Source organism: Symsagittifera roscoffensis, chromosome 5 (genome assembly GCF_963678635.1).
Source record: "Symsagittifera roscoffensis chromosome 5, txSymRosc1.1, whole genome shotgun sequence".
Classification (NCBI taxonomy): domain Eukaryota; kingdom Metazoa; phylum Xenacoelomorpha; order Acoela; family Convolutidae; genus Symsagittifera; species Symsagittifera roscoffensis.
Window position 1 is genome coordinate 38,462,119 of NC_087066.1, and position 24,321 is coordinate 38,486,439.

Genomic DNA, 24,321 nt, shown 5'->3' on the forward strand with positions numbered 1-24,321 from the left:
AACTTAAGCAGCGAAAACAAAGCCGACAATCTTTGAGCAGGCACATGTTGAGCCGGAAAAAAATTATTTTTTGGAAATTGGCTGTTTTTTGGAAATTGTGTTTTTTGGAAATTGGCTGTTTTTGTTCCGACCATTTGAAAAATGGGAACTTTGTATTCAGGTCTCTTAAGTTTTTTTTCCACGCATAATCAGCTACCACAAATAATCATAGGAGAGACTTGAGTGATATATCATATCGAAGCCCTTTCAGTCGCTATTCCAGTCAATGTCGAGAAAAACAGGTTTGAACCATTTGATTTTTCGACAAAAATCGAGCGAGTAAAGCGAGCGAGCACGCTTATTTATGCTTAATTTCGGCCGTTCATAATAGTTTATTTTTGCTTAATTTTAGTTAACTCGAGTAAAATTAGTTTAGGAGAATTTTAATGCTATTTTAGGAATCAAAAACTTGATTTCTCAATTTTTGTTTTCTTGTGATTTTTCTTCAAAAACTGCTTTCCTGTTGGCCTATATTACCATGACTGTCGAATATGCCTAAATTATAGTTTTACGTCAGATCATTTTATCTTTTTAAAGACTATGATCGGAACTTTCTGTGCTCCTTGCACAGTAACCGGCTTTTCTTGTTTGAAATTTAGTTTGTTTTCAATAAATGAACTTTTCAACACTAGTTTGCCCGAATTGTCTGTTCGAGTTTACATGGCATCTTCAAATATAATATTTGTTTCAGAAAACAACAGTTATTTAATGATGAAGTTAATTATGCCGAGTTGTGGTACACATCCAAATAAAAACTATTATTCAAGTAGCGCTTACTTTCAGAAGGAATTTGGAACGAGCTTCATCTCTGGGTTCACCTGAAACAAAACTCCATTCAACTTCGCAATGAACAAATAAATAACAACAGTCTATGATAAGGTTTTCTAGTTCACAACGGCAAAATAGCCAAGGCTTCTAAGCGTAAGTTAATCTCATGACAGAAAGGACAAACACGCGAAGAGTCCTTTAAACTATGTCCACACATACTTCAAACATTGAAATATGATTGGCCAAAAAAAATTCAGGCATTCGGTCTTTCTGGTCTGCGAGATTCGATCCTTCTAACCCTCTGAGCAGAGGTTGAGCTTTAATTACAAGCCCAGATAAAAGTTCATGTTGAATCAATATTTGAAACGATGTTGGTACTTGATCAAATTGAACTTTTTGTTATTTATTTGAAAAGCCAATTATCTGTAGTTGGTGCTAAGTAGCCTGAACACATTTTTGTCATATGTAACAAAAAAGGACATCATTCGAAAAGGACAAAAATCGATTTGTTTTTTTTTGTCATAGTAAAATGCCTATTTGTTTTAGTCCCACTGACATAAACAGCCACGATCAAAATGGCTAACTGTTTCGTTTCAACTGAAGGTTCTGTGACCAGAACCTTCAGTGCTAACAGCGCAGCCAATGGCTTTTCTGTTCACCACTATACAATTGAACAAAGAGGCTAAGCTTCGCTTCGCTAACACTTTGGAGAACACGACAGAAGGCAGCACTATAAAGTGCAATAAAAAAAAGAAATAAAGATCGAATTAGCAAAATATCGTCTACCTCTGGGATTCGGACCTCCGAACTAGAGATTAAGAGTCTCACACACTAATCACTACGCCACGGAAGCTTTATAGCTACCATTAACCACTCAGGCACAAATAAAGCAGAAAAAAAACACTTTATTTGCCAGGTGAAAAAAAATTTCAAATGTACAAGTGTACGACAAATTATAATTATAATAATAATTGCTGTCAAATCAGCAAAATTTTCAAATACAAATTTTAAGCACTTAATTGATAGCATCACAATCTAACTGAATCCATGAGGATTTTCCATAGATGGCCACTGTTGGATCTTCTTTAAATAAAATAAGTAATAATTCTTAAAATTTTGATTTACTGTAAGTAAGGATATTCTTGAAAAAGATTTGGCCATCATGTAACATGTTCCAAATTGCTAGTCATTTTTTTAAAGAGTTTTTGTTTTACTCATTAAATCTTTTGACAAAATACAACTTTTTATTTCTTGTGTTCATGTTTATGTGATTGTTCGCATATTGAATTTTTTCGTAAGCTGGCAATAAGAGGTGTTTTATGGCATCATGTGAAGAAACATTGTTTCCGGTATGACATTCAGTTTTAATTTAAGATCAGACGATGAATCAAATTTTGCACGATCACAAGTTTTAATTGCCCAGCTTAATTGTTTTTCTAATGAGATTGACAAATTTGGTAAAATACCATTTAAAAGGAGGAAAGGATAGTGTAGGTGACTGATGATGAGTGCGTTTATGAGTACTAGTCTTCTTTTGATCAAAAGGGGTTTTTTGATCGACTGGAGGTTTTAATCCCGCAGGCCATTTAATCCCGCAGGCATGAGATATTTCACATTTTTTTCCTCAATAATATTTTTGTCCAGCGCAATTGTGTATTTTTACAACTTTTAAAACTTGATTTCTACTGAAGATAATAAGCTGTGTATTTTCCGCATTAAATTGGAGTAGGTGTCTCCGAAAGTATTTCGATAAAAAACTGCATTTTTTTTCAAGTTCTCTAAGTGCAGTTTCAATGTGTCAATTGTTACAGAAAAGAATTCTGTCATCTGCACATTGATCTACTTTGCATGATTTAGTCAGTTGCTTACTGAGATTAATGGTGTACAGGTTGCAAATCAGAGGTCCTAAAACAATGCCTTCAGGGACACCTGGATGAAGTAAGATCCAGTCCGATTCAGTGTTAATTTATATTGTTTTCTGACATCGGTCGTTTCTGAAACAATTTACCAAGTTCATAGCAGGTTCAGAAAAAATTATTGCTGGAGTTTTTGTCTTAAATGCTTATGATCATAGAGCCGGAAGCCTTCCAGAGATCTCATAATGAGCAAGCAACAAAATTGTTGGTATCAATCGACTTTCTAAATGACTCCGAAAGAAACAAAACAGCATCAATTAATGAGTTTGATATTCTAAAGTCAAATTAAGTGTTGCTTCGAATATTTTCATATGAAAAACATTAATTTGTTTATATACCAAGCTTTCAAACACTTTTGATAGCGCTTCAGTAATTGAGATAGGCCTGTATTTTTTAGGTACTTCAGGATCATCTTTTTTTGTATAAAGGCGTGACTTTGTATTTTTAAGCTTCTAAGGAAAAAGATTGCTTTTCAGGTATTCATTGAAAAGAAAAGTAAGACGTGTGTAGGTTTCATTGCGACCATCTTTAAGAGCCCCTGATGAAACGTCAGATGGGCCTTGCGGTTTTTTTCATTCAGTTTCAGAAGTTCTCTTTAACACTCTAAGGTAGTTATAAATCTGAACGAAAACGAGTTTTGTTATTAGATTTGTTTTGATGTGGTTCTATAGTACGACAGCTCTCGGTGCCTATTTCATAGAAGCAACCTAGTGTTGAAAGCTTATAGTTACGGAGGTTTGTCATTTCGAAGATATTTTTTATGACTTCTCCGAAGGAATTTTTTAGAATAGAAATGTTGCCAGATGATTTTAAGAGTTTCGTGTTTCGTTAATAATGATCTATTTTTCATGCTCTGTCTTTTAAATGAATAACTGCCGTATGAAAATTTTATCTTGTAATTTTACTTCTGGTTTATCATTACGGATAAATATTGTCTTTTATTGAGCACAATTTAAAAATTGTTCAACTATACTTCCACTGAAAAAGTTTGATCATTGCTGCTGGGTTACTTTGTTGGTAGAAGCTTTTCTATTTACTTTTTGACAGATTTGACTTGAATAACTTTTCTTAGTAGTTTTTTAAATCATATTTTGCGCTTGAAGGTAGTTTTGTTTCCACTTACTTCAAGCTCAGTTATGAAAATAATTGCCCTCGATTCGTTTTTATAGGAGGTGTAAATAATTTGATTTGTTTGCTCGGTCTTTTACACAAAGATTGTTGATTATGTAGTCAAATAGTGATTTCGCGAGTCAATGTTAGGATAACTTAGGTTATAATCGCCTGAAATTATTATATTAGTGTTAAGTGATTGCGCATAGTCAACCGACTGAGCAAGTTCTTCAATGAATTCAGTTTTGTAAGAATTTGGAGAACACGACAGAAGGCAGTTAAATTTTTTGGGCACTAAAAGCATGACGCCGCCTCCTTTTGTTTTCATGCTGGCTTCGACTGATGTGTCACATCTAAATAAAATAAATTTTTCACTATCTAGAGCCCATAAATTTATCTCGTTTCAGTCATTTAGCCAAGTTTCCGAAAAATCAAAAGTCGTATTTTCACCAATCGTTTTCACAAAGGATTTCAGGTCTCAACGTTTCCTTGCTATGCTTCTGTAATTAACATGTAAGACGTTAAAATAAAAGTTTTGTAGTATTTTAGTTTTTCTGAGATGAGATGAAGTTCTTTAAGTGGACACGGATTTGGATGGACGTCGCCTGATTAAAAAAGTTTTATTCAAGAAGAGTGTGCGTAAATGCTGGGAAAAACAAAGTAGAAAAAAATAATTATAATAATTGTAGTAGTGGCTAATCTAATAGATATAGGGTAGAAAAAAATTAAAAATTAATGCGTAGTGCGCTGGAGAGGCGCTGAAGAAAATCTATTGAAAAAAAAATTGGCAACCCATGTAAAATAGTTTGTTTTGTTTCTTCTACATCGTAAATCGTAACATCGTAAATCGCTATCACAAAAAGCAAGCACAGATAAACTAATTACGACTAAGACAGACTAGTAGCATTTGTGATAAAACAAAATAACAGACCAAATTTGAACAAGATTTGACGTAACTAGTTAAGTTTACTGAAGAAAGCCTTTAGTAAAGTAAAAGTTTGATGGTGATTTTGATTCATCCCCGAAGTGAGAGCAATACTTTGATTTTGATTAAGGTTAAAATGGCGCCTATAGGGATGCATTCGAAAACTATTAGGGATTTGTATTGTTGTTTAAATAAGAGTGTTGATAATGCTGAAAAAGCGCTTTGTAAGCAAGTTGGAATTGAGATGCATGATCATTAGATAGTTGGACTTTGGAAAAGTTACTCGAGTATTTACAAACGAAAGGACGAAGACAATTACGTAAAAACGGACCGCCGTGATTATCATCGAAGTGGACCTTGTCCCAGAATGAAAACCTATATATTTTTTGAACAGTCTATCAAAGAGTTCAATCTGAGCAACTCAAAACCTGCACTAGAACCGAATTGTACGTTAATTGCAATATACAATTCATCAATAAACCAATTAGTGCCATGGTAAGCTAATATTGACGGTATTTCGCAGACAACGACCATATCTGGGCTAAATTTGGTAGTAATTGCCTCAATAAGTTCCTAATATTTATAAATGAATTCATCAGGGGAAGGAAAATTCGTTTTTATGAACAGAGTTGGTCCATCTTGGACAATAGCGCATTTTTACATTTTTTTCAGGATAGCGATAGAGAAGTTTAATTTTCTCTTCAGGGGTGCTAACCCTGTAGGAATGTACTCTAGTGTCATTAGCGAGGGTTTCAGTTTTTATCCGAGCTGTTATACTTGACCCTACACTTAAGTTTCTACTTTCCTCTGGTACAGTAAAAGGTTGTTGAGTCTGGACTATTGTTGTCACTTCCTGATTCAGCTCCTCTGTTTATGACTTCGATAATTTTTCGGTAGCCTTCTTTTTGAATATATAAATCCGAATAAACTTGAATGGCCGATTTGTTTAAATCATCAAGCTCTTCAAAGCTCAATTAGTGATTTGTTATTTTTAGTTTTTAAATCTACCCTTAATTTGGCTGAGTTCTCAGTTTTAGTAAGTTACGTTGCTTCAGAATTATGACAACAAGGCAAATTCTGGAAGTATTGTGATATTTCAATTCTGTTGTAATCAGGTTATTCAGAATGTTTTAAATATCGGATATTTTTAAACAATTTAGCTTTAACGAATTGTTTCAAAAAATTATTTCAAATTTTTTTTTTACTATGAAAGTTTCGATCGATTTTAAAACTTAATAGATACTTGGGAAAATTGCAAAAATTGAGGGATAATTTCTGGATTCCCTGATATTAAAAATCAGAAGAAATAGTTTTTTTAGTTACAACAAATCTTCAACAATTTGACTGTATTTTTGATTTTAGAAATATTTCATTAAGAAAATTCAATAGGGATAAGCAACTGTTTTTTATACGTTTTCTTATGTCCTCTGCAGACAATTTTTTATGTCCTCTGTAGACGGTTTTTATGTCCTGTGTAGACGTTTTTTTATGTCCTCTGTAGATGTTTTTACGTCCTCTGTAGACGTTTTTTATGTTTTATGTCCTCTTTAGACATTTTTTATGCTAGAGAGCCAATGCTATGCAATTTCCAATGATACACTGAAATTTCCGAAGGAGTGAACACTTGTAATGAACATTTTTTTGCGCGTTAGGTTAGAAAAAAGAAGGTTCGTAATAACACACTAAGCTGATCGCAAGTGTAATGACTCACTTAAAAGAGAGTTGAGAATCTGCAGAGATCCAGGGTAGATCATGCGCCGTCCAACCACATTCATCGCCACATTGCTACAAAATATCAGCAGAATATTCACATCATAAGGGACACCTCAAACAAAGGAACACGTCATGTCAGAAAGACCGAAGAAAACTATTATGTTCAATCATAATTCAGAAATACAAAATCTGAAAGAAACAGGCTAAACAATTAGTGAGTTTTTTAGACTCTTTTAGACGATTCTCTTAGACTACTTAGAGGACGCTGATTAGTTGAAAATTTACGCATATTCGATCCTTTCTGTCAAAAAAAAAGCCCCGCAAAAAACAGTTATCGACAAACTCTCATTGAAAAATGATATCGCTTTTTAGTAAAAACAATTCGGATCTACTTAGCAACTACCCCGCTTTCAAAAACAATTTATTTCGATCGCCGAAAATTGGCTGAAAAAAAACCCACCCCAAGCATAAATATTCCGTTTTCTTCGAATTTCGGAACAATAGATGACCAAAAATTGAAACGAATTTACTATCAGTATAAAAAATTCTTACCAGAGCAAATCATATGGCATTTTGAATATTCTCCCCAAAAAAGATGATTGTGCGATTGTGAAATGAGGTGGTAATCTGAATGTAGGTTTGAAGTCTCTAAGACGGTTGTCGGAAGATGAACTCAAATCGAAGTCGGGATCACAGTGCGAAAACTCATAAGAGAACTTCGCCAGGGCTTCCTAAACACAAAATAAAATGTTTTCCAGAATATAAGGTAATTGTCCTAATTATTACATTGTTGATATTTAAAATCGCTCGTTCAGGCAATTCAGTCACGGTCAATTCAGCCATTTTCAAAATCGGACTTAGAAAAATTTACAAAACTTCGAGCGCTACCAAAATTAAATCACGTTGAATTTTTTCGAAACTCAAATACTATTTATGATTGGTCATTTTTGTAAGGATCTCCCATTTGGAGTAAACTGAATCTACAAGGAATTTTTAATTCCGCCGGGAATTCAGCAAATCAAATTTTTCGAGCAATTCAAATTTTTCGTGACCTTTTCACTTTTTGATTGCAACCGGTCGCACTTAACGCAGGACAACCGTGGGGGAGGGGAATGTCATCCATCTCGCCCCAGCCCGTTCCACCTTGAGGATTCGTACAACACTGGCACCCTCCAAATCAAGCTGAGAAAAGTTCTTGAAAACAGTCGAAAAAACTTCATCAACAAAACTTTTATACTTGGACGGTCTCGGATGATTTTCATAAACGACCTTGAAAACCTTGAGACCCAATTACCGAGCGGAAACTAAGGTGAAAAAACTTGAGTCGACCAAAAAGTTTACAAAAAAACGACCCAATTTCAAAAATTAAACATTTTCTAGGCGACTTCAGATTTGGCAGGGATTTTTTAAAAACAGGGAAAATCTTTCAAAACGGTCAAACTACCAAAAATAGGGCGTATCAACTTATGCAGGTGATATACCCAATACAAGCTCTTGAGATTCGATCCTCAATCTCAGATTTGTCATGGTAAAATCTGACAAAAAAACAAACCAAAAAAGCAGCAATTTTATTCACTAATAAGACTTTTTTTGAAACCGGAAAAATTAATTTCATGAATAAAAATTTTGCAAAAAAAAACGCAAAACTTTTGATACAATCGAAACATTGCATGCCAGGATATTTTAAAGAAGAAAACCGATTGGTTTGGAAATATTAAGCTGAAAAAATTACTTAAAATACGTAGAAAAAATATTATCTTAAAAACACTATCTTAAAATATTTGTCTCGGATGATGTTCATAAACCTCCCTAGCAGGCATTGGGAATAAATGACTGAGTGGCAACAAAAGTGACACAAATTGGGTCGACAATGCTTACGCCGAAAACGTAAGAATAGGGCTATCAAATTTTAAATCTCGCAATTCTTAAAACCCATCCCTCCTCAAACAAACCATTAAACAATCCTTCTTGAATTTATGCAATATAAGTTGCCTGAGCCGATATAAAATAAGCTGACCCCGCTTAACCGATGAGAAAAATGAATGAAATTATTCAAAATCAGGGTTGGTAAACTTACTAGCATCAGAACAACTTTCAAATAGAGAAAAAATTCTTTGAATGAAAAAAAAACTCAAGCAATGGAATGAAACTCCTTGAAATTCATGCCACATATTTAAAAACGTATTTACAACGTTTTTTCAATAAATGTAATTGAAAAGTTAATTACTATCTAAAATGATCTAACAGGCAGTTTTATTTGAGTTTGAGCATGTCAGCTTGTACGTTGTAAGAAAAACGTGCACCTAGTGCATTAACTTCCACGTTCAAAATATGCAGTAAATGCTGTTTACGAGGAAAAATCAGGTTCCCGATTACAAGACACTTGCTCTTTCAAGTAAAATCATACTTCAAACCACGAAACATCAGATGAAAAAGAAACGAACAAACGAACGTTTTTTTTTCTATATCATAAACTTGAACTTAAAACTTGTGCAAATTTTTCCACAAAAACGAAGCGGAGATAATTAGATTCATTAAAATGAATAGATATTTATGAAATAATTATATGCCATGACAACAGAAAGATACATTAGTATCGGAAATAAATTTACCAACAGTAAAAAAGCCGCAACCACCTGAGCAGAAACCGTTTCAGCCAAAAAAAACTCAAAAAGACATAAAAACTGAAAAAAAATGTTGGGGTTCCCCTCCCCCTCAAAACACCCACACAGGCACACAAACAATTTTTCGGTCTTCAAACGAAATATAAGGCCGGTAAGCCGATGAAATATAGACCAAAATCATTTGGGCAGAATACATTTTTCTGCGAGAAAAATATACGAAGTTGAGGCTTGTAAAACTACAAACAGCAGAAGTAAATCAAAACAGCAAGCAACTACAAGGTTAAACAAAAACGTACAGCGAAAAAAAAAACATTTTACGATGTGGCAACTTAGCCGACAAAAGATTGGTATATAGCTATCACAGAGGCGAAGCGGAGCTTCGCATCACTTGCGATAGAGGATGTATGACTTTGATTACAAGTAAATGAAAAAAATCACACATCGAACAAAAACCCTAAATATCGTTTGATTTTTTTTGTAGTTAAAGTTATGAAAAATGCACAGGAAAAAAATTCTATAACAAAATTATCTGCACCATTAAAAACTTCCCAAAGAGGTTTCAAAATGCTAAAAAGAAACCGAACCTTTTTGCGGGACCTAAGCCGACAAATTTAGCAGACACGTAAGTCTAGAATATTCGAAAACTTTCAATTTCGACAAAAAACAGGTCCGTCTGAAATCAAATTTCTGAGATTTTTCCTCTCAAGCAACCGCGTTAACATCGCATTAACGCCACAGAAGACTCCTCGAATTTATATTTTAAAAAAAACAGCTTTCAAAACTTTTAATCAACAGCACAAAAAAAAAATCAAAAAAACAGCTAAAAATAGGCAGAACTTCTTGAAACTCAATTACTTGCGCAAAATCGGATTGCACGAGAACAATTTTTATAATTCGAGTAAAAATGCCCAACTTTTAGGCAGATTTGGTGCTGCGCTAACTGAGTCGACAAAAAAAGCAGACAAACAGAAGTCCGACAAAGATTTTTTGAAGCACGGACAATTTTCCACTTACAAAAAAAACAGATCCTGGCCGGATTCAAACCATTGACCTTTTTTCTATAGGTAGGTGTGTTGCCTCTTTGCCACATGCTCGAATTAACGTCTGAACTGTGATTTCATATGAACCAAAGATAAAATGATTCAAGTGATTCTGTTAAACTAGCTGTTAACCAGAAAACAATGTTTATATTCCGGTTAGATAGCGCTTGCTAATCGCAAGCGTATTAAGCCCACATGTTTGTTCAAATGAAAAAAAAAACAGATCCTGACAGATTCGAAATCAAGACCTTTTCCCTCACAGGCATATTCGTTACCACTAGACCAAGTGTTCCAGATATGCAGAGAAATTTGAATTCATTACGAGCTGAATCCGTACTGATTCCTTACGAGCTGAATATCTGGCACCAAGTGTGCCAGATATGCAGAGAAATTTGAATTCATTACGAGCTGAGTCCAAACTTACCAATTTGAATCTAAAAATACCACCTCTAAATTTGACCATTCTGTGAACAAAGCTATTTACGGGAAAAAAGTCTAGTACCCCGTTGCATAGTGTAATAACTTTCTATCGCAAGTGTCATAACTATTAAAGGGTATCGCTTTACAATTCTGACAATTGCGCTGAAATCGTTCTTTACAGCTAACAGCATAAAAAGCACGATGCAAAAACAAGTGGAAACAAGGAGAGCCAATTCTTGTGCAATCAGTACAAAATATTCCGATGAAGCATATTTTTATTAAAGCAAAACAAGAATTCTAATTGCTTTCTATTTTTTTTTCGATTTCAGATGAAATATTTTCAAGTTTTGAACAATTGTCTAGTTTTAAACAATAATCGCAGAACACCATCATTAAATAAGCTTTAAGCATCGGTTACCATGCGGCTACTAAGACAACACCAGCGTTAAATAAGCTTTAAGCATCGGTTAAGCTTTAAGCAAACTAAGACAACACCAGCGTTAAATAAGCTTTAAGCATCGGTTACCATGCGGCTACTAAGACAACACTTGGGTAGATGACCGTTCAGCTGACAACATAAAAATTCCATTAAAAAATTGTCGTACCACATAAAAAAAATGTTATGAAAGCCAGACGTGCACTTACCAGCAACAGAATGACTATCAAAAATTAACATAGCCAACAGATGGTTGCAAAAGTGTGAAACAACGAGAAAACCAAAAACAAATTGATTAAAAACTTTTGAACATTGTGAATTCAAGATTTCCTTATGCTTTGCACGTTTTTTCTTGAAGTTATCTCATGTAGAGAAGCCTGTATCACTTGGTAATTATTTAACTCCGACTCTCACTTTTCGTAACTTTTAAATTTTCGCTACTCGATAGTTGAGTTTGCCTTCCTTCAAAAAAATAAAATGAATTGCACTTAAAAAGAAACCAAGAAAAAAAGAACATTTTAAAAAGAAATTATGAGAAATTATATAAGTGAAAATCACTTGGTTCTTTTACACTTAAAACGTCAGATGAAAAAAAATCGGATGCAAGAATCGCCTGCTGCTGTGCAAGTAGCCCCGAAAACTCCAAATCCTTAACTTTGAAACAAAAATTTACATTTTTGTGGCAATCATTTCTCAATTTGAGTACCTTTTCTTGTGTGGCTTGAGTAGAAAAAATCAAAGTTTACCAGAACAAAGTTTAACTAAGCTTCAAAAACCAGTAATCCAAACTTAAAATTTTTTTTTGACGTTTCTCACTCGCATAACTCGCTTCAAATTAAATTAAAAAGCGAAAATGTCACGACAGAGAAAACTTTTTTTTGGAGCTCCGACTGAAAAGGTTTTATATGATACATCTTTCAACCGATTCCAATAACTAATATGGTTAATTTTGCGAGGTAAACATGTTTGTTCTCAACCGAATACTAAGCTCCTCACAATATTCAGTGGTCGAACAAAACAAAACAAAACAGAACAAAACAAAACAAAAAAAAAACAAAACAAAACAGATGATACTTACAGTGAGCCCCAAGATAACCATTTGTTTAACAATTGATTCAACCAATAGGTTTTTAAAAATCACGAGAAAACGATAAAACAAAGATAGTGACATGGTATACAAATCAAATGGCTATCAAGAGTAGCCAGTTGCTGTACAATCTGTATAATCGACCTTTGTATAATCACTGCAAATAAAACTCACATATCACATTTTCTTTTAAACGATTTGTCAACTTACAGCTGAGCAAGCTGTTGAGAACACTACTACTTACAAGTTGTGAGGACCTCACCACTATTTGCTCAGTTAAATAAAAGGATCATTAATTTCTGAAGCTCGCTGTATTTGGCGCTTAATTTTTTTTAAACCTAAGGCAATTTCAAGAGTCAAGCGCACAATCAACACAACATTGTCGGTAAAATTACAATTTTGAAGTTCTCAACTTAAAAAAAAAACAGCTCTTAAAAACTTAATAGGAAAAACAAAACCAACACTCGTTTAGATAGTACATGCAATGGCAGAAAACCGTAACGGTGGCTAACTTTTTTGTAAAATACAGAAAAACGATTAATTGCCTTTGGCCATTTCGTCGGTCAGTTCTCTGAATAATGAAATTTTGTTTCAAAAAAGCCACTTTTGGCAACAACAAAGAATTCTATATTGAATAGCCAGAAAATGTTATAAAAATTGAATTTTAGGACACTTTTGGTTGAAAACTTACCATTTCTACCATAAGCATTTAAGTTGCCGGTGATTTTCAGGACGGCTTGATTTATAAAAAAAGCAATTAAGTTTTCTTGCTGTTGATTTTCAGGACGGTCTGATTTGTAAAGCAGTTATTTATAGTCGCCTGATGATAACTGTAATCCAATATTTTGCTGTTTTATAGAAAAGAGTTATTTTCAAGAGAGGATCTATGCGAAACCAACAATAAAAGAACAAAATATTCGTCCCTGATTATTCTTGTCAGTTGCTCGTATTTGAGGTCAAGTTCCGTAGAAGAAATCTCTCTAGTTACTTAAGATGTAGGAAATTAGATCTCAATTACGCAAGTGCCGAAAAGCGAGATGCTAGATTATAATTGATACACCATGAAAAGAAATCGTTTCAGGTACAAAGCGACGTCTTTCTTTCAGAGAGCATTGTATTTTCTTAAAACTTCAAAAAATAGTTCACAAATCTGTGAACTAGATTTATTTAGATTTATTATAAATCTGTGAACTAGATTTATCACCGTGAGCTTGAAGAGCCGCAAATTTCTTAAATCTTTTGCAAAAAGACGCGTGGTCGAATTTTGAGATATTTACCGAAGTGGGAAAAGTCAATGAACGCAAAAAATTAATAAAAAAAACTATTGACTTGTTTGAAAAAAAAAATCAACAATTGAATTCAAAAGAAAAAAGGCCTTATAGCACTTCGGTATCATATTCCATTTACGAGTGTCACTTTTGGAAAAAAAATCCCGAATTTGTGAAACCTGGATAAATAGATAGAACTATTATTCCGCTGGGAAATCTGAATATCAAATTCCACTATAAAAACTAGAAGTCGATCATGCTCTTCGTGACCTTAAAACGTTTGCTGTTCGATATTTCAAAATAATCAATTTTTGCGAGACCAAATTAAAATTTAAGACTTTCCTGAAAAAAGAAAAAACAAAAAAAATCATCAAGAGCTATAAAACAGTTTTACAGTGAACCACTGATCTTAAACTCTAGGATGAACAAAGATGAATGGATGGCTTGTTGGCTGGACGGATCGCAGGTTGGATCTGAGAAGATTGAAACGATCTGAGCAGTATAAATTGGAGGCCATATCTGCAACCCCTGGAAGAAATTCATCACCACGCCATAGGGTCAAGAACTTTTTAATTGAAACTTTTTCATTTTTTTAGTTGAAAATATCTACAAAAACATCTCCATATCTCGGCAACTAGAAAATTTTTTAAGCAACCATACCTATTTAGACACCTGCAATTGCAGATAGTTCCCTGATATCACATCATCAAGGGTCGACAACTTCAAAATTGAGAGACTTTTTATAAAAGAAAATTAGGCTATTTGAAAGTTTTGAAAAACCATAAAACGCCATACCTCGGAAACTAAAAGGCGTTGAGCACTCAAAGTTGAAGGCCAGATATAAACATACTGAGACTATGTACACCGCATCCGAACATGGATTTAAGTTTCAAACAAAGAAGTTAAAATATTTTGGAAATTTTAGAAAAATTATGAAAAACGGCATATGTCAACAACTGAAAAATGTTAAGCAGACAAAGAGGGAATACTAGTAACATATGAGAAAACTATGGCAGTACCCAATTATACGGTTGGGAATTTCAAAATTTCTGAAGTTTGTAAGGCCAAGGTTTTGCGAAAACTTTTGAAAAAATCATAAAAACGTCATAGCTTGGAAAACTTTTGAGAAAACCTTTTGAAAAGCCGTATTCTTAGCTACAGCCTTTCAATTGGCTTAGCAATCAATCCTGAACGGAGAAACGAAACAATTTCTTAAACATTGCTATATACGATGCAACTTAAACGTGCAAACATATGCTATGACAATTAACTTTGGTAAAGATAGCTTGAAGATGGCCAGATAGGTGTCATACGCATTTAAATATTATATTGATTGATTATTAGAAAAGAACAAAAATACATAAATTTCACCTCGAAAAGTTAACTTGCGACGGAAGTGTTTGATGGCTATGATATTTTCGAAGAAAACCAGTTAGACAAACGTAAGCAACCATGAAAACTGTTAAGTTCGATTTTTAAACGAAACGCGTCTTGTCCAACAAACAATTTGATGATCGAAAAAATATATATTAAAATCTTCCTAATTCCAACATGCAAATCACCGAATTTTTGAGTCCAGCAAAGCACATACGCTTAAGATAAAGATAATTTCAATCGGCGCTTAACACTGGAAAAGTGTAGGCGAGAAAATTGCTTTGACGCAGCATCAGAACATTGGGTCGAAACTCCATGCTGAGTGTCATCTAAAAATCTCAAGCTAGTCGCACCAAAAATTCGGCTGTAATTTTATCCATTGTTTTGGAAAATTTCCCAATTTTTTGAAAGAATAAAACATAGCCAACAGAAAGGTGGAAGAGAGTCAATGAAAGCAAGGAAACAGAAAGAAAACTAATTTTCGAAATTCGAAACAAGAAATAAGATGGTCTTGAAGCTCTTGGAATTTCAAAAACGAGTTTTGATTGACACCTGTTGATAAAACTAATACAATTCGAGAAAATTGGATCAATAGATGAAATTTGAATTAGGCTGGGAAACTTAAAAAATAAATTTAACTTTCAAAATTAGATGTCAATCACGTTTTTGTGACCTTCACACTTTTGCTGTTCAAAGCTAAGTTTGTCTTCATTTTCACAAAATAAAAGAACTATCAAAATCAAAGGGCAAAAAATTAAACTGAAAAAAATGAAGTAAAAAAATCACCAAGGCCTATTAAAGTGTCTTCCTTGCATGCAGAAGATGAAAAGGGAGTCTTGACAGTGATAGGCCAATCAGTTTAATATCAACGAGCGGGGAAATCGAAAAAATTATGTTCTAACATTCAACAAAATTCGCTGGGAAAATGAAATTATACAAAATATCTTGAGTGTGAAAACATTAGCTCTTTTATTTGCGCATTTGTAAAATTAACAAGAAAACGTTTTTTGTATACATGGTTGGTAGATTTTTCAAACTTTTTGATACGGAAGATCACTAGACAATTTAATAATACCAAAATGGAATGTTGGTTTCCGTGGTAACATTTCGCGTTGGATGCAAAAAATTCAGCATTGTGTATTCTCGAAAAAAAATACGGAAAAAACTTCAATGTAAAAAGAGCTCTTCTCAAAGACCAGTTCTTGTTCCTTTTCTATTTTTTTTTCTAAATTATTAATTTACTATCATGTACTAAAGTAAAAACTACTTTGTTTGCAGACGATACTACAAAATTGGATGTTCACACCAGCTCAAATTACAATTGCGAAATAGCAAATTCGTATACTGGGAACAAATAATTAACAAGGATAGCCGATGGCTGTGCAAGTAGCATAAAATTTTCCGACCAATCTTAAAAAATCGACCCATTCCGATGACTATTCGTGGTTACCTGATTTTGCGTGGAAAACAAAAAGAATAAAAAACTGAAACACCCGAACACAAAGTTAGTCCCCATTTCAATAGTCGGAACAACAAAAAAGAATTTAAAAGACAGACGAAAAAATAAACGAAAAATTTGGTTAAAAAACTTTCATATTAGTGATTAAGCTCTCATATACAAATTGGAAATTTTGAATATCAAACTGTTAGTGTTGACGAAATAAACAAAGTAAATGGGTGATTATTGACAGCCAGAAAAGTGTTTTCGAAATCAACTGTGATCAAAATTTGGTGATATATTACAATAGGTGGCAGATTCAAGTTAAATAGCTGGATCAATCTTTGTAATACTTCGAACAGTTTGAATAATTTATTTCAAAGCAAAATTTTTTGACAAAAGAAATGTAAAATTAGAATTTTCGAATAACATTTCATCTGCAGAGTATGCATTACAAAAATTATCTTAGTAGCCTGTGCAATTGATTAAAAATATAACGACTATATTATGCATAAGAGTTGTCAAAGTTGTTACATGCACTACTCAAATAGTTCTAAATAACCACCAAGTAAAACTATTGATTCAATTTGGACTTCTTTATTATGATTGGCAATTTACACTTTTGCGCTGAATCAAATTAATCTAATTCAGAAGGAAATATTTGAAACCATTTTCGAGCAAAAAAACCATCATGCATCCTAAGTATTTCAGACATACTATTCTACATTAATACCGTATTTCATTCGAGGAAATTTTTTCACAGCTTACAGGAAAAGCCCTTATTAAAACTGTTCCACCAACTTCATCTGTTCGAACTCAGCAGCGATCTTGAAAGGTTTCATTCAAATGCAAAAAATTTGTAAATTCGAATCAATTACTTCCTGACAAATCTTCAACTTAAGCATTGACTTAAGATTTTTATTAAAAATTTACACTCCAACTTTATGGAAGGCAATGGCTCTCTTGAGTTTATTGTTCCGGCCATTGAAAACGGGGAGGAACTTTAGATTCGTGTTTTTTAGTTTTTTTCATGCAAAATCAGCTACCAAAAATTATCATCGGACAGGATTGAGTGATATAACATAATAAAGCACTTTCAGTCGTGATTCGAACGAATTTTAAAAAAATTCAAAAAAGTTTTCACAAATTTGAAAAAAACCGGTTTGAAATTTTTGATAGCATTTCGAGCTAATTATTAAGGTAGTTAGTTATTGCAATAGATTATTTAAGCTTAATTTAAGCCGTGAAAACTTAGTTTTACTGAAAAACAGGTAGTTTTTGGGAATAAAAAAACTTGAAATTTCAAAAAATTTCTGCAAATTTTAAATTTTGTTTTCGTTTTTCTAGTTATTTTTCTTTAAAAACTTTTTTCAATTGACCTATTATACAATGATTCTCGAATTTGCCTAAGTTCTCTTTTTCCTTCAAATTCTTTATTACAACATAGAAAAAAGAAAGAGATCAAGTTGAGAAAACATTTTTGTATTTTTTTAATACTGGTCGGAAAGTTCTGTGCTACTTGCTCAGTAACCCGCTATCATTGTATTATTTTGGCATACATTGGACTCTAAGAAATTTTTACGCAACTAATGTAAAAGTTTTTACTGTAGATGGTATGCCTCGACAAGCGGAACAGCTTTTTGCATACCACTACGTGTTATGAAAATTGTTTAATAAAATTACGTCTCAAAATCTTTTATTTTCATATCAGAATAAATGTTTTCAGGTGCGGTTACAGAACTCAAAATTGAAATCGTGTCACCGAAAAATCTGCATGACAATTGCGTGTTCTGGAAATTGTTGAAAGAAATTACGTCTCAAGTATCTTTTTTTCATATAACGATTAAATGTTTTCAGGTGCGGTTGCAGAACTCAAAATTGATTGTGTCACCGAAAAATCTGCATTACAATTACGATTACGTCTCAAATGGCATAATTCCTAAATGGTATAATATTGAAAATTTTCCCAAATGACATAAAAATAAAAAATTTACCAAATGGCATAAATTTCATGCAACAGTTGCATAAAAATCGAGAAGAACTTTTTCGTGAGCTAAGTGAGAAAATTAGTCAAACAGTCATTTCAAATGTTGATTCATACATTTTTTTAATGTATAAATTTTTGATCAAAATCGAGAAGCATAAGCTCGCGGTTATTGATAAGCTTCTTGTGGTCAATTTTTCTGACAAATTTGTCGCTTAACATTTGTTTGGAAGCAATAATTCCAAATCTTATTCACATGTAATCGCTCCTGGCAAAATGTTTAAATTAGAAATTGATAGAAAAAGTTTGAATTACAAAAGAAACTTGAAAGTTATGCCATTTGTGAAAAGTTTCAATTTTATGCCATTTGGGAAAAATGCCATTTGGGAAGTTACCATTGTTCAAGAAATTACCTTACAGGAATCGTTTTTTTTTCATATCACGAATAAATGTTTTCAGGTGCGGTTGCAGAACTCAAAATTGAAATTGTGTCACCGAAAAATCTGCACGACAATAACTATCATGGAAATTGTTCAAAGAATTACGTCTCAAGAATCTTTTTTTTTTCATATCACGAATAAATGTTTTCAGGTGCAACCGGTGATTCAGAATCATCAAAATTTTTCACAAAACTGAAATTATCTCCAATATTCATTTTCGTTTCGACCATTGAAAAATTTAATCACAACAAAGGCTAACTTGCAGCAGTGTTAATTGAACAGAAGTTTATTGACTCTTTCCAGCTTATTAGAACGCTTTTTTTATCCAGTGATACAATATAACATGTTTTAAAATAATTATACAAAAAACTAATTGTTCATGCTTCTTCTTCATCCAGTTGGTTTCCCAAGGACCCGTACGTCATCCCAAGAGTCGAAAACTGTCGCTCTTAGCAAAACTAAAAAAAACTTCGTTAAGTTTCTCATTTTGTTTTAAACAAGTTTTTAATTCAGTTGTTTTAAACAGTTTAAAACAAAGTCCCCAACACTGACTCTTTCCCATTATAATAAAATCAGTTGTGGGGTATTATAATTCTTTTTAGGTACTAGGTTGAGGGCGGGGCAGAGAATGGAAAACCTGATCATGGAAAATATTCTGTCGATTTAAGCGGTTAATGAACCTGACCTTTTTCTGTTCTGGCGACAAAGATGTATCGTATCTGACATCTACGAATTTGGAGTAAACAGGGTTCAAAAAGCGTCCAGTTGCTCTGACTGCAAAGGAAAAACAGAATAGTAGAGTGACGACACCCGTCCAATTAAGCAAGTACAAGCATCCCTGGCGACAGATTACAGTAATAGTAGATTTCTAAGGAGAATAATTCTTCTCATAAGTGCTATTCATATGCGCGAAGGACCAAACAAGCCGACAACTCAATGCCCTTCAAAGTGCAAAAACTGACTGATTTTATCGCTTATTTCCTTCGATCATATGAAAGAATTTTGATTGGCTGACAAACCTATCGCTTCAGTCCTTCGCGTATGAGGGACGCACCCGTCTCTTGCTGTACAGATCGAACGGCTGGCCTCAACACTGACAAAATGATAGCGCAGTTACGACTATTTGTGATGGTTTTTTTCCAATCATACGTAACAGATTAGTATAAATTTTTTTTAAAAATTGAGGTTAAAATAGAAATCAGAATTCCCAATTTTTAAAAATGCTCTTACAGCGAGTTGAAATGAATATTTGCTATAAAATCAAAGTGATCAAACAAATTGTTACATTCACTAGAAATCTTAAAAGTCCCGTGACTGTAGATGACCTCCATGTAAATTATGGAAAAAAATCAACCTTCTGTTTTTACCAAACCAATGTGCTTCTTATCAACTCTCCAAGAGTCTATACTACTGTAATCTCGCTCTTCGCTTATAACATCCCTGTCTGGTGAAGTAATCGCGCATGTACATGTAGGGTATGATGAGAAACCATGCATTTCGGGTGAAGGAAAAGAGAGTTTTTATCACTCCAATTGCAGTCTCGGGCATCGTCTCCAGCAATGTGGGCTCATAGGGCAAGAAGCGCTAGAAGGACAGACTTTTTCATACTTTTCTAATAAATACAGCTATCTTATCAACTTTGAATGGCGGATGCTAAACAAACCGAAATATCTTGAAGACGGAAAATTATAAGAATTACATAACAATTGCCCAACAATCGTGACAATCTGTTGTTGCTTCATAAGAATATATGATAATTTTCAAAGGCAACAAGACAAGTGCAACTTAAAAAATTGTGCATGGTTCCAATTGACCAAAACTCCATTTGAAATTCCATTTGACCGAAAACACTTTGTCCATATTCAACGTCCAAAAATCAAACTACACATACTATCATTGACTGATGATTATTTTTGTCTATATGAAATAACATGAAGTGCCAAGCCGAATTGAGACCGTTTTTTAATATCAATGAGGCCCTTTGTTCATATTCTACCATGGTTCCTTTTTGGAAATTTTTTCGTTAATATCTCGAAAAACCGGTCAATAAATAATAGATCTAAATAAATTATGGAACAACCACTTGGTTCTAATGAATTAGTATATGCAGGCGCGGATCTACGATTATTCTCAAGGGGCGAAGCTGATAAAAAAAGTCGACCAAACGGAATTTTTTCCCAGAACACTTTAGAGACTATTATTTGCCTTGAATTTTTTTCGCAGCCGGCATTAGTTTTGCGGCATTTTTAAAAGTTTCGATCAAACGGCGCGTTTTTTTTTGCGCGGGTCAAATATCTGCGGGTGGGGTTGCCCTTAAATCCACTCCCTCAACTATGTATTTATGATTTCTTACCTTTTCAGGAGTTGTTATCATGTAACGATACACTTTAGGTCCAATGAGACAACCCACTATTTTACTCATTGCCATATCTGAAAAAATACCAACTCGTACGCATTGAAACTACGCCCATGAAACACTATTGCAAAATTATTTTAAAATTGAAGTCACATTTAAACGAAGATTACCGAAGATTCAAAGATTACCAAAAAACGATAAAATCAAGATTTGTTAAGAGTCTGGATTAAGTAAATAGAGACGCCAACCTCACCATTCTGATGCAAACTGATGTTTAAAACTGGGCTATTTTCTCACAAAATATGCAAGCAAAAAAGACACTATAAACAAGGATAACCGGTTGCTGTGCAAGAAGGATAAAATGTTCCGACCATTATCTTAAAAAATTACAAAAAAAAACAACTGTGAAATTATGCCGTTATTTTTGCGTGGTGTGATGAAAAGATCTAAACGAAACCTTAAACTGAGGCATGTTTGACAGTTATACTAAAACATTCAAAATAAACAAGTTTTTGTCGAAAAATTACTGGAAAACAAAATCAAAAATGAAAAAATAATAAGAAACCGAAATTAAATTTAACTCGTTTTTGACGCTGGGACAACTTCAATCACGACTGAAATGGCTTTACTATGATATATAACTCAACCAACTTCGATGATTATTTGTGGTACCTGACTTTGCATGGGAAAAACTAAAACACACCCGAATACAAAGTTCCTCTTAATTTTCAATGGCCGGAAAAACAAAAAGTGAAACAGATCCTGAGCCTGATTGTTAGTAATGTCCCAGACAACAATGTCCAAACAAAAAAGCGAAGCATAGCCTAGCTTCGCACCACGTATCATTCAGCTCTAATGTAGTAGAGGACAAATGAGCACAAGAAAAGGTCGAATAAGTTCGTTTAAAAAAGTCGGGAAAAGCTAAGAATGCTTGTTTTATATTGTGAACAAAAATAACGTTTTTTGATTACCTTCTCAGAATACACGCATGTATTGAAAAAAAACTTTTTTGCTCACCAAAATACGCAATATGAGTCTGCTAGTCTAAAATAACATAATCCAAAGCCTTCAGTCCAAATAAATAGAAAACAAAGGAAACATTTGAAAATAAATAATTCGGTTAAGCCACCGTTGAAAAAATTATGAAAAAACTGATATTTAAAATACTGAATGCTGACGTGCACAAAACACTTCTGTTGGTTGACGAAAGTACAAACCCAGAAAACTCACGTGAAAATTATCCTGTGATTTTGTTTGACAGATGATTTACCTTGAAAAAAGTATATTACGATTCGATGTCGCTTTCTTATCCCAAGCGTAAAATTACGGGTACCGAAAAAATGTACTGGAATGTAAATTCAAGCACACATCAATTCAAAAAACAGCATTTTTATTGTTACACTCATAAATATTAAACCCTCCTAAATAGTTCTTTAAACTAAAATGTTTCGTCTATAAGCAAAAACGGCTGTTAGTTAAAATAAAAGATCACATAAATTTTTCAAGGAACATAGCAAGTCTGAAAAACAGTCACTAAAATTTACCTTGAATATTGAGAAAGAGATTGGTAACTGAGTCGATAAACGACGAAGAACAATTTTTAGAACAAAAAATTTTATTTGCTCAATTTACATGCTATGATCTAAGCCTAGACGGAGTCCGCAATTTTTAAAACCGTTTTGAAACAAGGCTAATTTTTAAAATTGTTTTAAAACGGTGTTTCAAGGTGACAAATTATGTTTTACAGATGGCGTGGAACTTTAGAAAAAATTTCTCGAAAAATATCCAAACGCCAAACTAAGGGAGAGGTTAGAGGTGGCCAAGAAAAGGTACAGCATAGCTGTTTCCATATTGTGTTTTGCAGCTAATGTTTTTCATCCTTTGCATGGTGGTCGAAAATTGACACAATCAGAAATGAAGAAAGCTATGGAGCGGGTTCTTGAAAATCGCTCTGAGATCCGAGATGATCATGTTTCCTATTTCGGCGAGGAAAACAAAACAATAACGGAAGAGATTGAGCAGTTCACAGGAGCCAAACTAGTGAATTTTGCTCTTTTCGAAAATCTATCTGAAAAACTCGGAAAAATACTGGATGATTTTTGTCGATGGCACCTACTTCGGCTGGAACAGAGAGAGTTTTCTCATTGATGCGATGCATCCATTCAGATATATTAAGCCGTCACGAGTAACTAGCTTTCTGTATGCGGCCTTTCAACTCAAATTCCAGATTCAGGATATACAAATAATTCTGGAAAAACTGTTCTGAAACTGTTCGAAAACTTGTTATTTGTATGCCCTTTCAAATTTGAACAGATACTGAATTAAAACTTTTAGAGGAAAAACTGTTTTAAACGTATTAAAACACTTTTAAAAGTTTTTAAACCAACCCAGCGCCTAGAGAAGACATCAAAACCAGTTAGCTGTAAAAATTTGCAGAATTGAGCCAGCCATTATTTACAGAACTAATTTAGAAAGATAATCTGGAAAAAAAACTGACAATCTGAAAAATTCAACTTTTCAAAAAATATCTTTGATCCTTCGGACCTGATCCTGTGCCATGAAGTTCAAACATTCTTCAGCGAACAAAGTTTTTGGCAGAAACCAAATAAAAAGTTCGTGGTTGCATTGACCTTTCTAATCTAACATGCAGTTCGGTCATGATCATGTGAACGAAGTTTCCGACGAGAAGTAATATAGTGGTTCCCGGTTGCATCATCCTTGCTCAAATCAGGAAAACGCTTCGAAAATTCAGACGTCTATGCAGTACTTTCAAAGTAAAGAATGATAAGTTTCAAACAATTTTAGCCCCCCACCCCCCCCCCCCCCCCCCCCACTCGCAAGCTATATAAAGTATAAAGTACAGTGATAGATTTCTCATCAATTAAACCGAAAAACTTACTGCAATTGAATTCGTCTTATAAAGAGCCCGGATTCAACGACCGCCCTCAACACGCTAGTAAAACAAAAAACGGTTTTCAGATTAAGTATTATTGACTGAGGTACTAAAGTTTTTCCCAACTTAATGAACATATTGAAATTGTTCTGAAGATGATGCTTAAGTTTTTAAGATCGTTGAAAGATTTGAGACGAAAAGAGCAAACTTTCGCACATACTTTAACCAGAAAAAAACATTGAGTTGATCAGATTAAAGTTTTAAGTAACAAATTTTATGAACATTGCAACCAGTAAAACTACAATGGCCGAAGACAAAAACCCTGCATGATTTGAGACATTAGAAGGCTTATTTTTCGTTATTTTTATACTTTTCTAAAATGCTTTTAGATAGGAAAGACAAACATTTGCAATGGTTTTTAAACTTACCTTGATCAAAATGTTAAAAAATACAACTAACTGTCTACGATGTTTTGACATGAGTTATTTTT

At 33.5% G+C, this 24,321-nt stretch overlaps 2 protein-coding genes across 2 annotated transcripts in view; one reads left to right on the forward strand and one right to left on the reverse strand.

The window, feature by feature from the left end:
* Positions 1–24,321, forward strand: part of LOC134846886 (protein chibby homolog 1-like) — a 270,708-nt gene that overhangs the window by 130,261 nt on the left and 116,126 nt on the right. The window lies entirely within an intron of this gene.
* LOC134846356 (phosphatidylserine lipase ABHD16A-like) overlaps positions 1–24,321 on the reverse strand; it is a 52,047-nt gene that overhangs the window by 7,625 nt on the left and 20,101 nt on the right. Inside the window, exons 2-7 of the mRNA XM_063863673.1 lie at positions 20,936–21,010; positions 20,018–20,166; positions 19,268–19,415; positions 7,024–7,202; positions 6,470–6,543; positions 817–857 (exon numbers count right to left, since the gene is read on the reverse strand). Of these exons, the coding sequence (XP_063719743.1) occupies positions 817–857; positions 6,470–6,543; positions 7,024–7,202; positions 19,268–19,415; positions 20,018–20,166; positions 20,936–21,010 (666 nt within the window). The remainder of the gene's footprint in view (positions 1–816; positions 858–6,469; positions 6,544–7,023; positions 7,203–19,267; positions 19,416–20,017; positions 20,167–20,935; positions 21,011–24,321) is intronic.